Here is a 15461-nt window from a genome sequence, read left to right as displayed (position 1 = left end):
TTATATGTTACATTTAACATGAAGTTATATATCTTGTCATTAAAAAAAAGTCTATGATCCTGAAAATGAATTCTATCAGATCTTCTCAACATATGGAACAACAACTGTATATATTACAGAATGGGTTAAGGGTTTGATTTGCTAATTGGATTTAGCCATAGGGTAATTTATGTCATAAGGTGTCCGAACATAGCTTAGTACCACTTAGTTAATATCATCCATCAAAATGAACTCCATTCTAGTAGAACAATTATACCTACAGTATGAACATACCAAATAGCATTTTTAAATTGGTTCTTTACAACAGACGAGTAAACCAGGCTTTTAGAATAATTTCCTACTCACAGCTCCTAGGTGTGATCAAGAAGCCATTGCTGTGTGAACAACTAATTCACGCAGTTATGGAGCCAAAGTCTTGTAAAGAGCGTCAATTTCATATTGAGCTTTTTGGCGTCAATACTGTATCTAAAAGCACTTTGCTCCGATTTCACCCCGTGTGCATCAGCGTGCGATGTGAGGAATGTCAGTTGGAGGAGTCAGGGATTAGTTATTTAAGGCACTGTAACATGTCCTTTAAGGCAAAGGACAGAGTTATAGAGGGACTGTATGTGAGTCCTACACTGACCTTGGCTGTGCTCCCTTGAAATTAAAAGTTTAGGTGAGAGCTGATTAGGTCTGGGTGGGGTCAGCCAAATAAGCCTGTTCATAGAAAACACCAGTGTGAGAGAGGAGGAAGCAGAGAGGGATGTTTGCTATTTCTTTTGTTGAGGACATTGTTAAGGAAGTTAGGGTAGCCTGTGGTCTGGCAAAGTGATTAAGCAGGGTCTGTTAAATCCTGCTGCTAAATCAGTAAAACTTCTGTGGGAGACTGCTTGTTATTTGGTTTCATTTGATATATTCTCCTTGTTTAAAGGGATAACTTGTATTTGTAGGTCTTGCAAACACCTGAACTACTGTATGAATAAACACTGGCAACATTAAGGCACCAGATTAGTGTGTGTGGCCTGCTTATTCAGATTTGGAACCCCAAGTATGCCAAGAGGGACAGTGAGATGCACAGCGTGTGCTACATCACAGTCACATTTTATAATACAGTAGCATGTAATAAATGCTGCATCAGTGTGTGTCAGGTTTTCACCATGCATTAGCATTGATAATATAAAATTAAAAAAGCCTTCCTGAAGAACAATGTGTCAAGTATAAGACACTCTTTTTTTTTACATTGTGACAATTATTGTGCAACAGAACAAGCTTTCATTGACATTGATATCATCTCGATGGCTTTACTGTGTATTCCATAAGTACAATGCCCAATGGAACGATGACACCAAAAAAGAGAGTGGTTATTTTCATATCATTATTTTGTTTGCTGAGTAACCTTGATGTTTATCTTCTTATATTCTATCTGAGATGCAATAGTCCGATTCTTCTAATCTGACGACAGTGTAATTTTACTTTATACAGAACAATATATTTCAGAAAACAAAATCTGGTGTTAAATGTCACTGGCAAAGATGACAACTAAATTGTAATATATTTTATAGTATATCATTGGAACAACCTATAAAATGGGTATTTGTTTCTTACCCCAATTCAAAAGACTTTGAATGTTAATACCACCAAGATAAAATGCATTACAGCTTACTATCCCCTAAATAATTGAATTTGTACTCACCGATTGTTCATTTAGGTCATCCATGTGGGGCCCTCAACAATCTCCAAATGTTTTCTAGAAGTGCTACCTTCCCGTGAATAACAATTTATTTTCCTGAATGCAAAAGAAGAAAGACAAACACTTGTTAGCACTTGCACATTGCTGTATGGATGAAACAGGTGCCCCTGTCCTTGTACTCAATCATGTTTTATTAAAGAAAAAGTTCCCGTCCAACTCTTCTTTACCTAATACATTGTTATACAACCACTGAATACCAATGTATTTTAATATTATATTGATTAAAGGTTTTGAGTAAAAATAACAAAAATGGGAATACATGGTCGTTTGTTCTCTCGCTTATGCCATTGACGTGAGCATTGCAAGTATATTTGTGCATTTTATTTAATCTGATGTTAATCTATATTTGGTTCTTAAAATTAAGAACACCTGCCGAATTTTTACAAATAACTGATGAGTTTGTGTGGAAAAGGAATTATTCTTTTATCATCCGTTTAGCACTGCTGCAGCTGATTAAAAGCATATAAGTGAACTCCTTGACCGCAAAAACCCCTAACATTTCACCCTCTTTCAAACAGCACTACTATTGGTAAATATTTTTTTTATTTACAAGAGTACTGTATGTTATTTTTTTCTTTCATTTTATGATTAGTTACTATTAATACATGTATGAGTATACATTATTGTATGAATTATTGCACAGTATTACACTACATAATAAAGTAATGGAAGTGTCATATGGGTATGTGTTATTATACTGCTCTTATCTACAGTATCGAGGATCTGCTCTCTTATGTGTGAAAATAGGCTACATTTCCTGCCTACTATATGTTGGCAAATACAAAGACAAAATATAATACTATGGGAATATGTCATCTGGCAATATATCATGAATTCCTATTTTCCTTATATCCATAACTAGATTACAAACACTGAGGTATTGCATAGAACAGAACCCACATTCTATACAAATACTGCACAGCCTTAGTTCTAGGTGTAGTAGAAATTGCGACTTGCAGGTCACATGCTTGTTGGTTGCATCCACACTGTAAATTGACTAATAGTGTATAGTAAGCCAAGCATTGAGTAGGAATTTGAAAAAATAGTGTAGACAGTCACAGTGGAGCATATGAAAGCAGAAAACATGCATGGATTCTGCAAGTGAATTCATATTCTGGAGTAAAGCGGTCCTGGTGTATGTCATTCATTAAATGCAATGACAGCAGTGTAACGAGTATCTTGTCAGTTTTCTCCTACTGACATTGTCGTGTTATTTTCACTGTGCACTAAGCTCCTCCTCTGTCTTTTTAGGGGCAGATTCATCAAGCTCCGATACCGTGGGTGTCACACCCCTATCCGGCGTTAACGGTCATTATCTTGAGCGATAGTTAACATGGGACCAGGGTGCGATACCCCGTATCATCACTTGGTGAATCCCTAAAATATAGAAGACATAATATAAACATTGAGCACTTATATGAGGAAAACTATTCAAGTAATAGGAAAGAGCGAACCCACAGAACAACGGAGAGCGATATAATGGAGAAATAAATATCAATGGAATGTGGGAAAACTATTCAAGTAATAGGATAGAGTTCAAGTAATAGGATTGTTATACAGTGTGTTCATTCTTTAGAGGCAGGGGGAGGGTTGGTAGTAGAGTTTGCAAAAGTGAATTATTATGCCTTAGATTATGACTGTGGGAGTAATATTATTATTTATGTAACACAACTTAATATTTTGTTCCCAAGGCATATTACCTTTCTCTGGGAGTAAATAAAATATTCAATATGATTTAAAACAGGCGGCTTAGTATAACATGCAGTGACACACTACCACATTTATTTATCATTTCCTTGCACACTTCCATGCTTTCAGCACCCTTATTGTAACCATTGTTAAATCAAGAATTATAACATATAATACATAAAATGTAATGTAAAACACGTGTAAAGTGGAATAAAGATTATTTATGCAGAATGGCTTAAGTACAGTCATAAAGAATAATATCCTTTTTGTTATTAAATTATGCAATGAAAGTATGAAAAGGGAAGTCTATGTGTGGTATTAATTAATTCAATGGAATCAGGAACTCAGTGGAGACAGAAATTGCAGGGTTTTCGAAGGGAACATTTATATTTTGGGCACTTACATTTTTAGTAAACTCTTTTATTCATAAAATTGATTATCAAAAGAGTAATGGAAAAAAAAGAATAATACTATTACAAAGAGAATATTGCAGTCATATCCTCTGTAACACTACAATAATATCTGGAATATTTTGGAGGTTCAATAGTGAACACTGCTAAATTATATATGTCACGTGTTGTGCACAACATTTTTGGAAATAAATGTTAATTTAAATTTTTTTTTTTAAATCTTTGTTAGGTATAAATTAAGTAAACCATATCAAATTGATCATTAAGAGTTCAATTCCCCTATATTTTAATGCCATAATATTGAGACAATGTTATGGGCCTGCTCTGAAACCGGGGGCTGAGATTTTCAACCCTACTGCTCTTACATACAGCATCCTATAAACTAAGTATAAGATCTCATATTGCCTAGGATTTTCCTTTTGGGACCCATGTTTCGATTGGATTTTTGTATTTAGTTTTTTCGTATATTTTTATGATTTATGCCATTTTGAAGCTTTTATGAATTAAGTGATGTGTGGTACTTCTCTCTTGCTTTTTCCATTTTAGTGTACTAGATTTTTTGTAAGATCCCTTTTGTGTACCATAGCACCTCCCTAAGGGTCCTCCTCTACAGCACCGTGATATTTATTAGGCACTATGCTGTGCATCATCATTTTACTTTTATTTTTGGAGCGCTCTCCTTTGTTTTTATAATATTGAGGAAATTAAACTCAGGCTACTTCCAACTTACTGGTAGTTTTGTACAATATACTGTCTAGTCCTTTTGTTATTTATTGTAATATTATTTTCTGCAGTATTTTAACGCTTGTGTCTAAAGTCCATAATTTAAAAAAATATATATATATATATAAATATATATATATATATATATATACAGTGTTCGACAAACCTATACATTTGCTCGCCCCGGGCGAGTGGATTTAACCTCCGGGCGAGTAAATATTGGCCCAAGCAGCACAGGTTTGGTACTAGGTGGCGAGTAGATTTTTTTGTGTGGCGAGTAGATTTTTTGGTGATTTGTCAACCACTGTATATATACAATCACCTCCTGCATATTTTTTTATTCACTATATCAGGGCTACTCAAATAAGCTCTATATGCACATCTTGACACCTACAAGAAGCTTTCTCCGCTCTTCTCCACAGCTCAGCACTAGATTGCAGGTAGGTTCTGACCTACGTGCTTTGCTGTCTGGACCCCATACTTTTAAGTTGACAAAAAAATATCCCTGTAAAAAAACCTCCAGCCTTGTAATATATTGAAGAATGATGATGACATGATACTAATATTTATTAGCCTGCTGAAAATGCTGTTTTATCTTAGAATCTATAATGCTTCAGAATGAAAAGAAACCATATTTGTGACTGTTCCATGTAAAATGTAGCATTTCAAAACATCTCTTATGGATTTGAGAAGTAAGCACGTTGGGGAGTAGGTATCAATGTCTTCTGGGTACAATAAAAACAGCACTGGATTTACCAAGCTAACAAATTCCAGTGAAAGCATTTTGTTCCTACATTTTGTAGCTAGGAGACGTTGACCCCAAATTAAAATGGTGAGAAGTGTAGTAATACTTTCTTCTTTAAATTCCTGGCATTCATGCTCACAATCTGTGCTGCTACAGGCTGACATCTTGAAAATTGTGTAGGCAGAGACAGACAGCAACACATAATAATAGAGGAGTCTGCCAGAAGACATCATGTAATGCATTATGGACATAGTGTGACCATAGCACATTGTATGGCAGCTTGCATGCATTTTCATGACGTCAATTGGTTTAATTTAGAAACTTTATTACTATACTGCAGTATGTCATCTTCTAAAGCACATCATATGGTATGTCCACATCATCATACTGACCAACTCTCCCATTTATTATGGAGACTCCTTCATTTGTAACTGAAACTGTATAATGTTTCTATTGCACCCTAAACATTATTCCTTTAACCCAATGCAAGTTAATGGAAGTTTTTTAAATCTCCTGCAACTTCATCCCAAATCTCTCTTAGAGAAGCTTTCAAATGTTGGAGCATTTTGTGTATACCAAGCCATATGGGATCATCCAGACCAGCACACAGTAAATCTGCCCCATTGTCTCAAGAACATAAAGGAAGACAAGATGTAAATGTCTTGCCTAATAAAATACTTACAGTAAACTGACTAGTCTGACAATCCTCGCATTCTGCCCACCTTCTCGAATATAAGAAAGAGCCAGACACGACATCAATGGGATAAAGTGTGTTTCAGCTCTGTTAACAAAAAACAAATATACAAACTGTTCGGCAGTTGTCTAGATCTGGGGGAAAACCCACAAGAGGTGAAATCTTAGGGCCACTTGCCTCCAGCTTTTGTGGCTGCCAAACAGTTCAGCTGGTATTTAGAGCTCCCCATTCTTGCTCGGAGGCTTGGTTTTCTGGGCATACAGCTGACTCCTCCCCATGCCAACTTTTGTCATCCGCACATCATGGGTAGTCTCGTTACTTACTTCAACTATTATCCGCTTCTATTCAATGGATACTGTTTAGGGAGCTCTCATGGGATGAAGTTCGGCCCATCTGAGCTCTCCTATTGAATATTCGGCTTGCTACTTGCTCTCTTCTCCACTTGATGGTACACTTTCAAGCACAAGGGGTGAATGGTAATAGTCCTATCATAATCATCACCACCAACCGTCTAACACCATCTTGCTAGTTGGCCAAAGATATTTGTATTCATTATGATTAAATCCCTGTCTCATCCTTCCTTTGGACCTCTGCTCATGTCAATGAAACAACAGTCAATGGTTCTGATACTCCTGTGACATTCTTTTGGAACTCCATCTACACTACTACATGCCCTAGATAAGGGTATATGGTCTTAAACGACAAGTCCATCTAATGGCTGCAATGGCAGATATTTATCATACCATTGCTTGAAGATAATGGACATTTGTGACCCACTATCTATGATGACATTTCATCTTTTTCATGCTTCTACCCTAGCGGAGGGACCCAAAAAACCAACAGGTAGGTGTGATCATTCCGATCTTTTGGCACGGATAACCTTTGCATAGCCTCTCTCTACGTGGGGCCAAGCTTGTGCTTTCACTGAGTCCCTTTGTTGTTTCCCAAATTAGACTCAGATCGAATTAACTTCTTGACCATGTTTACACAAAAGGGGGGAGACCTCAAGCAAGGTCAAGTGTGTACCCTCCACCACACCTGTAGAAGGAGGATAAATTGATATCCTGTGTAATGACAGGAAACTTATACTGCAATAAAGAGTGCAAGGGTGCTGACTGGGTATGTGAACTACGATGAACAAAAGAAAGAAAGCTCCCTATTGTGTAGCACTGAAGAAAACACCCTGATCTAATTTAAAATTTACTGTTTATTAATGAACAAATTAAAATATATTTATTGCAGCAGAATATACAAAGAACCAAATAAATAAAACAAATTAAAAATAAGGGAGGTGTCTGTGTGCTATTTATCAAAACGACAGTGTAAATGAAAGGCTGGCTGTTATATATTATAATGTCCCACCATTATATAATTATACTAACCGTGGTAATAACCATTGATAAACAATTGTAAGTCACCCCCGATGAAGCCACAACGGTGAAACATATGTTGGGCAGGCTATATCGGAGAGGTCTGATGCTATACATTCAGTTAGAGAGTATCGGAGCCTTCGTCATGGGAAGCACAACGCTCTAACTACTTCCTTCATAGTTTATTTCTGAGCGTAAGACCCATTTATTGTGGTCTAAGAGGGCTATGTTCCTCTATTTTTCTCATAAGAGTTTTTGGCTATTATCTGTCAAACTGTTCACCAGGACAGACCTACAGGCTCAGTGATTTCTGATCCTGATGGTCTGGTCACACTGAATATGTGTATATAGAGGTTGGATTGTAATACCTCATACTTGGTTAAGAACACACAGAGTCAGTAGCCCTCTTCCATCATCAACACTCTCATCTATCCAGGAGTAGTTATCTGACGACCTACAATTGTTTATCAATGGTTATTACCACGGTTAGTATAATTATATAATGGTGGGACATTATAATATATAATAGCCATCCTTTCATTTACACTGTCGTTTTGATAAATAGCACACATATACCTCCCTTATTTTTAATTTAATAAAGTTTTATTTATTTGGTTCTTTGTATATTCTGCTGCAATAAATATATTTTAATTAGTTCATTAATAAACAGTACATTTTAAATTAGATTAGGGTGTTTTCTTCAGTGCGACACAATAGGGAGCTTTCTTTCTTTTGTTCATCTTGACCATGTTTTGCAGATTCTCTCGCCTTCTACAGTGCTTGGCATAATGCCATTCTCCGCATCTATAACAGAAGTTGGGGCTAGTTACCATTAAAGCAGGGGATCCCCTTGAGTTCATTCCCTTCCTTGAGTGTTTCTTGTCTAGGGGCCCACCGTGGACTTTCCCGACTATCAGTCCGAGAGTCTTCTCCCGGTACTTCCTCTGTCCACATGGAGGCCATGAGTTTGTGCATTCCCACAAAGAGCTCTCCCACTTTGTCGTGCCGATTTACGCTTCACTCTCCTTTTAGAGCTTTCTTGATTGAGGTGGGTCTTCTTCCACCGGTGAGGCCTTAGCTATGCAGTTTCCCAACCCTCATCAACTGCTGGCCCATACACTTTTGTTTGACGTTACACTCAGTGGCCATAGAGCTACCTGCTCTTCTTCATCCCTTATTTCTGTCAGCGGTTCCAAAAATGTAGGGGTGTCCCTTTTCTTTCCCTCAGTTGAAAATATAAAGTCATCATGTTCCTAGTAGGGACCCTCATATCAACTATTCTATTTGGGTGTGATCAACCTTGTCAACCATGACTCCATTTTTCTGTATGACCCTCTGAAGGATCACTTCTATCCTCTGTAGGAATTCTGACCATTTGTCTCATCTTGTTGATACATTCCCCTAAGCTGGAAGTATAGGTCTTCCCCACTCTCTGTGGCTCTGAACATACTCTCTAGTGCCTGCAGGTACTAAACAGGGTTGACAGCCTCCCCCCTTCTCTAACTGCTCGTACGATAGCCAAATCGGGCTGGGGGTTATCCAGACTTTCTTATCTTGCGCTGAGCCTCCCCATTCTTGCACAATTTGGGTGGCCTGCTCTATCCAGCACTCTTGGGGGGGGGGGGCTTACTTCTGAGAGAGTCTATAGCCACCAGTAGCAATTGTCCCCATTTCGAGATTTCATAGACTTCTTCATTGCTTACCCATGACCATTATGAGTGCCTCGGGACACAGAAGATTATCCGAAGAGGATGTATGTTGGGACAGTGGGGCACATTTCACTTTGAAAATCTTCCATTGTTTTTCCATCTTTGGCTAGAAAGTCTTTGACCCTATTTACTATAGTGACATTAGCAGAGTCGCTAGGGCCAACGGGGGAGCTATGCCATGTAATGATATTCCCCACTACATTCTCTCCCTTCCCTGCTATGCTGTCTGGTACTCAGAGATGATAAAGACTTTCAGTACACACACATAGTACAAAGGCATCTTTGGTATTATAGCATAACACTTTCCACTTTGTGTCCTTCCAAACACATGAGCTGTTGCAAGTACCTCGTTGATGATCATGTCATCGACTGTGTCAGGGATCCCCATTACTAGAAAGGTTTTATCACAATCAAAGCACACCCTGGAACACCAGTCACTGAAAATGCGCACACTCATTGTGGCTAAATACTTTATATAAACAGCAAAGGAGCTGTGGGGTGCATGTCTCTTTGGTTCAGTCGAGAACACTGCAGAACAATCTAGGGTAAAGTAGGGATAAATGCATATCTTGCTGTCTATTCTTTACTATTAATCAGGGGAGGGTTTTGTGTGTTATCTACACCCAAAAATGATCTCAGGAGTGCCTCCAATATAGCCCGTCTTTATTTCCCTAGATGTATATATATGTAGATACTAGGGCAGGGCCTGATTTCACCTCCCCTGTACATAAGAGCAAATATTCAAGGGACCAAGCTGGGGTCAGACAACGCAGAACACATATATTTTGAATAACAATACTTTATATAGCAGGAACACAGAAATGACATACAGTGGCCCTCAGAATTGGAGGACCTTGAACAATACTTATGACTATCGGATAGAGAGGATAGTAATATACCCCGCTGCACAATTGTCCCACATTGTCTCTTTCTCAGTCTCGGTGCCCACATCCTAACTAATGGGTCACTGTTGGTGCCAGCACAGCATTGGAGCTCGTGTGGAATATAGGTGTGTTAATAGGTGCAGATTTGTTACTTCACAAACATTAGCGGTAGCTGTGTAGGATGAAAAGCATACTTAAGTGTGATTAGGGTGATTCCCTGGGTGTGTTTCCACTTGGTCTACTCACAGCTCTGGAACCCCCATCTTACAAAGGTCGCCTTTACCCAGACGATGTACTCTCCTGGATCATATTTGCTGCCAATGGTACCTTCTGTTCTGCCAGACTATGATGGCTCTGCTACAGTGCTGTATATCTCGCCAGGCTCCTTGGGACAGATCCTCTCTTTTTCTCTCTCTGCGTCTATTTTTTGCTCATCTGCTCCTCTCTACCTACCTATATCTATCCTAACCCCGCATTCCATGATGTCATCCATCTTGGTATCCAATCATCTCAGTCCTTTCCTTGGTTCATAGTCATTGGCCGGAGGGCATGTCCATCAATGTACTTATGTGTGTTCATAGGGATGTTACACAATTATATCTCGCCTCACCGGAGTTGTTGCCGGGTAACTTGTTATTGAGGGATCCTTGTTTCGTAAAGCAATCTATGTCCCTGTGTTCACCTAAACAATACATGCATGAGTGCTGATATCTACAGCACACAATTGTTACACTGCTTCTCATTATACGCCAATCATTCACTTTTTCTATGCTTCGCAGTGGTTGACTTCCAAGTTCCTGGCCGCCCACCTGGCCCCTTTGGAAAGAGGTTGCATTTTTCTGGGATCACCATTCTTCACCAAAAATCAATCTTCTAATGTCCAAAGTTTACAACGTTGCTGCCCTGCATTTTCTACCTAAATTATTCATCATACTAATGGCATACAGTACTTTCACATATTCTAAATGTGGTGTGAATTAGCTCCATGTAGTCGATTAGGTTAACACCTTACTTGGGGTGTTTTTCCAAACAGCCAGAGAAAATAAAGAAACCATTCAGCCACCTATACTCTAGGGCTTGTTTCTCCTAACCATACTCCCCTCCACTTTAGCTTGTATGTTGTCTTTTGCCCTTAAGCCCTATTTCATCAATTCATGTTGATGTATTTTCAGCCCACTATAGCATTTCTACTTCTGCCTGGTAAATGTGAATGTAATAGCACAAGTGAATGAATCATTATTACAACAAATCTTCCTGCTATTTCCACCCATCTCCCCCCCCCCCCCCCCCGACAACTTTGGTTTAATTTGCGGTGGCTGAGCTTTTACGCGTGTTTTTAAATGATCAAGATGTAATATCTTAATACTTTGGCTAATTGCTTGTAGCTGTTTCCTCATCAATCTATAGGAAGGGGTCTGCTCACTGACACCTCATGTGACTCTGACCCACTAATTTCATCTGTGTTTTTGCTTGCACTCTTTACCTCAAGGATAAGGGGGCAAGGGATGGCATGGTTATCTGCTCCGGATGTGGAGGAGATCTGTTTTTGTTTATTTGTATCAAACCTTATGCCCTTTGCAGGTCCTTTTGGTTCCGCTAATTCCAGCACTCATTTTCGCTCATCACACTGATGAGTTCTTGCTGCACCCCAATGGCTCTGCATTGTATTCCCCATCTCATACCAGGCTAAGGTGTGAAGGCCCGCTAGTTATTCTCTCTATTCTGGTAGGTGCCATTGAGCGTGGTTTCCAGGTCCAGCTGGGTTCTAGGGTGCACACGGTTGGAAACCGATTTGGGGGTGAGAGATGGGCAGGATGTGCCCGGTGACTGGTGGAATTCTCTGGGTCTGGACGTATCCCTCCCTAGTACCCATAATGTTACATAGTAGATCTTACATTGTAAATGGCGAGGTTGACAAATTAGATATGTCCATTAAGTGTGCATCATATATACATCTATATATATTGGTCTAGAGGGAGGCAAACAAAAAACCCCAGTGAAACATTTTCCAATGTCTCATAAGGGCTGTAGGAGATGTGTGCAAAGGGTTTTTGACCAAGAGACGTTTTAAGAGAAAATAGAAATAGTTTTTTTATTTGCCACAACTTTTCAAAACAAACCGCTTATTACCAGAAAAACACAGGGTTAACAAGAAAACAGAAACACATAGCCTAACTCCTATTAGGAGCACTTACTGCACTTCTCCATACCCCCTATTTACGGTTTGGGAGGCTAGGCCCTTTTCCAACAAAGAAACTAGAGAACATAGTGGAGGTCAGTTATCTTCTGCTGGGTTACAGTTATGCAAGTCTTTATACAGGGTTTCTATCCTGTGCGGTCCATGGTCCAGTGCCTTACTGGCCAGGGAGATCCAGTTCCCCTGAGATCCTCTCAGCAGTCCAGGGCGTCTTCCAGATCTCTCTTGCAATGAATGCTGCAGGCTTTTTAAAGGGGCTAACGAGCCAGCTGAGCAGGTCAATTTGGACAGTCTGCTCAGTGCTGGGCTGAAGATCTCCAAACACGTTTTCCAGCAAAACTACATTAACAGGGAAGACACCCTGTTACAATGAGGGGAAATAAATTCCTTCTTGATTCCAATAATAGCAATACAGATTTCTCCCTTGGTCAACATCCTTCCTATGTTTGCTTATTTGTAATACCTGAATCCCTGTATAATTTTCCTTTCTAAAAATATGTCTAACATTTTTTTTACTATATCTATTATATCTGCCATCACAGTCTCCATGGGTAGTAATTTCCACATTTGAACTGCCTTTACTGTAGAGCAGCGTTGCGCAAAGTGGGGGGCGCACCCCCAAGAGGGCAAGAGATTTTTCTAAGGGGGCGCGGGCCGCTACAGAGGCCCCGCGCTCTTCCCCGAAGCATTAAAATGAAATGCCAGGGGATCGCTATTACTTACCTTGACTCTGCCGGCGTCACTCGTGTCAAATGACGCTGCGGGTCACATGACGTCACATCATTTGACGCCACATCAAAGTAAGGGATGGGGCGCGAACACCAGCAGAGGGAAGGCAGGGGGCGCAGCTGCAAAAGTTTGTGTTGTAGAGGATCCTTTCCTCTTGTGCTGATAATCTCTGTTCCTCCAATCTCAAGGAGTGACTTATTTGTGCTGTCCTTAGGATGATCAGTTCCCTTGAAAGTGCTTTATATATGGACCCTGAATTTATTTGTGAATATTTATCTTATCCCTTTTCCTTATAAGTCAGACCTTCCATCCCCATTATTAATTTGGTGGCTCTTCTCTGCACTTTTTCTAGTTCTGTAATGTCTTTTTTTTAATGGAGTGGTGCCCAAATCTGCACTCCATATTCAAGACAATATCCTATTAGCCTCTGCAATCACTGACTGATATTGAACACTATTGCTAATCTGCTTTTTACAGACACTCCTAGACCCTTTTTCATTAAGAACTGACCAAATTGTGCCCCATTTAGTTTGTATATATCCTTGCCTCCCAAATGCATAACCCTACATTTGTTTATATTAAACCTCATCTGCCATTTACCTACAGAACTTTCCAGTTGATCTACAGTACGTCCTTCTGTAGGGAACAGAGATTCATGAGAAACCGCTGAAAAATGCATGGCTAATTATTTAGTCCCAGTGCAATTTGCTGGAAGATTATCATTTCGCCCCATTTGTACATTTAAATTTCCAGTTTGTCATACGGTAATGTATATATGATGAGACACTGATTTTCATAAGCAGTGCATTACTGCATTTATTCACTTACCAGTGACCAGAAAGACACAATGTCAGAGTGACAAAGGGTGGAAGCTCCGCTAAATGTTATTTTTGTTGTCACTGATAAGTGAATAAATGCAGTAATACACTGCTTGTAAAAATCTGTGTGTGCGGTCTCATCATATTTATATTACCTGACCAAGTAGGAGTTGGGAGCAGTATGCGATTTGATGCCAACCCTGCAACCTAATGGGTGGAAGAGGTCTGCAGCAAGCGAATTGTCTCTTCACATGGTAATACCTCTTCCTTACCTAATGTCTAGAGATGAAATAAAAAAGTGAATGGCAGAAGTTTCTAAGCCATTTATCCCATTTTGTACTACTAAATCCTAAGCATACATAAAGTTATTTCTGGTCCTCTTTCCGTGTTTTAATAGTATGGTTCCTAACAAAACCGAGAAGCTGCAGGGATTTTAAGTCCATTTCATGCAATAAGGATCTCTCATCTGATGGTTATCATAGGACTTCATATGCGTATAATGAAAATGGATTACATGTTTGGAATAATTTCCTTAATACGTTTATGATGTCCAGTTGTAGTACAAAGACTGACATTCTGATTTGTCTTTCTCATAAGTTTAAATGGCTGTGAAATGGAATTTTTTACCAACCAAGGCCAGATGAGAATAGCTGTTTCGTGAATTCAGTATTGAATAAAAATCCACGTAAAATGAGTACAGAAGATCAATTAACTACGGAATAGTGTATGAACCACCATCTCTGTGTCAAGTAATAGCACTAGAGAAAGTTATGATATATACATACGTTGTGTAAGTATTCCAGTACCCGTTCTTTCTTAATAATACCTATATGAAAAATAATGTAGTGTAATTGCTGTCATCTGAAGGGTCCCAGTATATTTTGTAATACGCAATTATAACAATATTTATTTTTTATTACAGCCATTTGTCAAAAAAAAATCCAGGTCAACTAGTGTAATCAGACATCCTCCGATATAACTGGGCTATTTATTGCTTTTGGACATTTTGCAAAGGTCACGTGCATCAAACACTGATGGCAGCATACCCATAGTCTGTACTTTTTTCTTATGTACTCTTCAATTTCAGATCTTATATGCCAGAAGAAGGGGCCTAAATGATCCTGAAAGCTTGCACTCAAATGCACTTAAATATCAGTTAGCACTTAACGTTAACGTATCACTTCTACTGTATTTGTGTTCTTTTTTTTAACGTATCACTTCTACTGTATTTGTGTTCTTTTTTTTAAATAACAAAATCTTTTTTTCAGACGTAGGACATCTGTCTACTGATATGCAGGACGTTGGCCATCACTCTTAACTTACAGTAGACACAACTGGTCCTCCATTAACCTGTTCCTTTAATGTCCGATTTGTATGGCTAATCCAGCTAATGCTAAAAAACAACAGCATATTCACAGGTCAGACATATCCACCAATGATTTACCTTGGATATTAGAAGCAACAGCCATTAAATATTGTAATTCCCCAAATTTAGACCAAAAAAAATAAGCCAGTTTTGCTTCAGTTGGCATCATAGGATACTTCAAAAAGGCGTCATTTTTTTTAGGTTGGGTCATTCTCCATCATAAGGCCAGTTAGACACATTTCAGTCTTCAAATGGCTGCCTTGTGCTGGAAAAGGACTTTAGGATTGCAACATGTTTTGCTGTAATAGAGAATCACAGGGAACCATTACTGATAATGGCCAGCAAAACGCATAACAGGTACACTTATGTGTGCAACCAGATAGAAGAATGCATAT

General features: G+C 38.9%; 1 protein-coding gene across 10 annotated transcripts in view; it reads right to left on the bottom strand.

The window, feature by feature from the left end:
- The window catches only part of EYA4 (EYA transcriptional coactivator and phosphatase 4), a 301887-nt gene that overhangs the window by 249622 nt on the left and 36804 nt on the right, over positions 1–15461 (bottom strand). For all 10 annotated transcript variants that reach the window (XM_075597355.1, XM_075597361.1, XM_075597352.1 and 7 more), the window contains exon 2: positions 1676–1768. In XM_075597355.1, the coding sequence (XP_075453470.1) occupies positions 1676–1699 (24 nt within the window). In that variant the 5' untranslated portion in view covers positions 1700–1768. The remainder of the gene's footprint in view (positions 1–1675; positions 1769–15461) is intronic.

The sequence above is a fragment of the Ascaphus truei genome, chromosome 4, assembly GCF_040206685.1.
Source record: "Ascaphus truei isolate aAscTru1 chromosome 4, aAscTru1.hap1, whole genome shotgun sequence".
Taxonomy (NCBI): Eukaryota; Metazoa; Chordata; class Amphibia; order Anura; family Ascaphidae; genus Ascaphus; species Ascaphus truei.
Note: the sequence above shows the minus strand (reverse complement) of the source record. Positions and strands in the feature narration are given on the sequence as shown.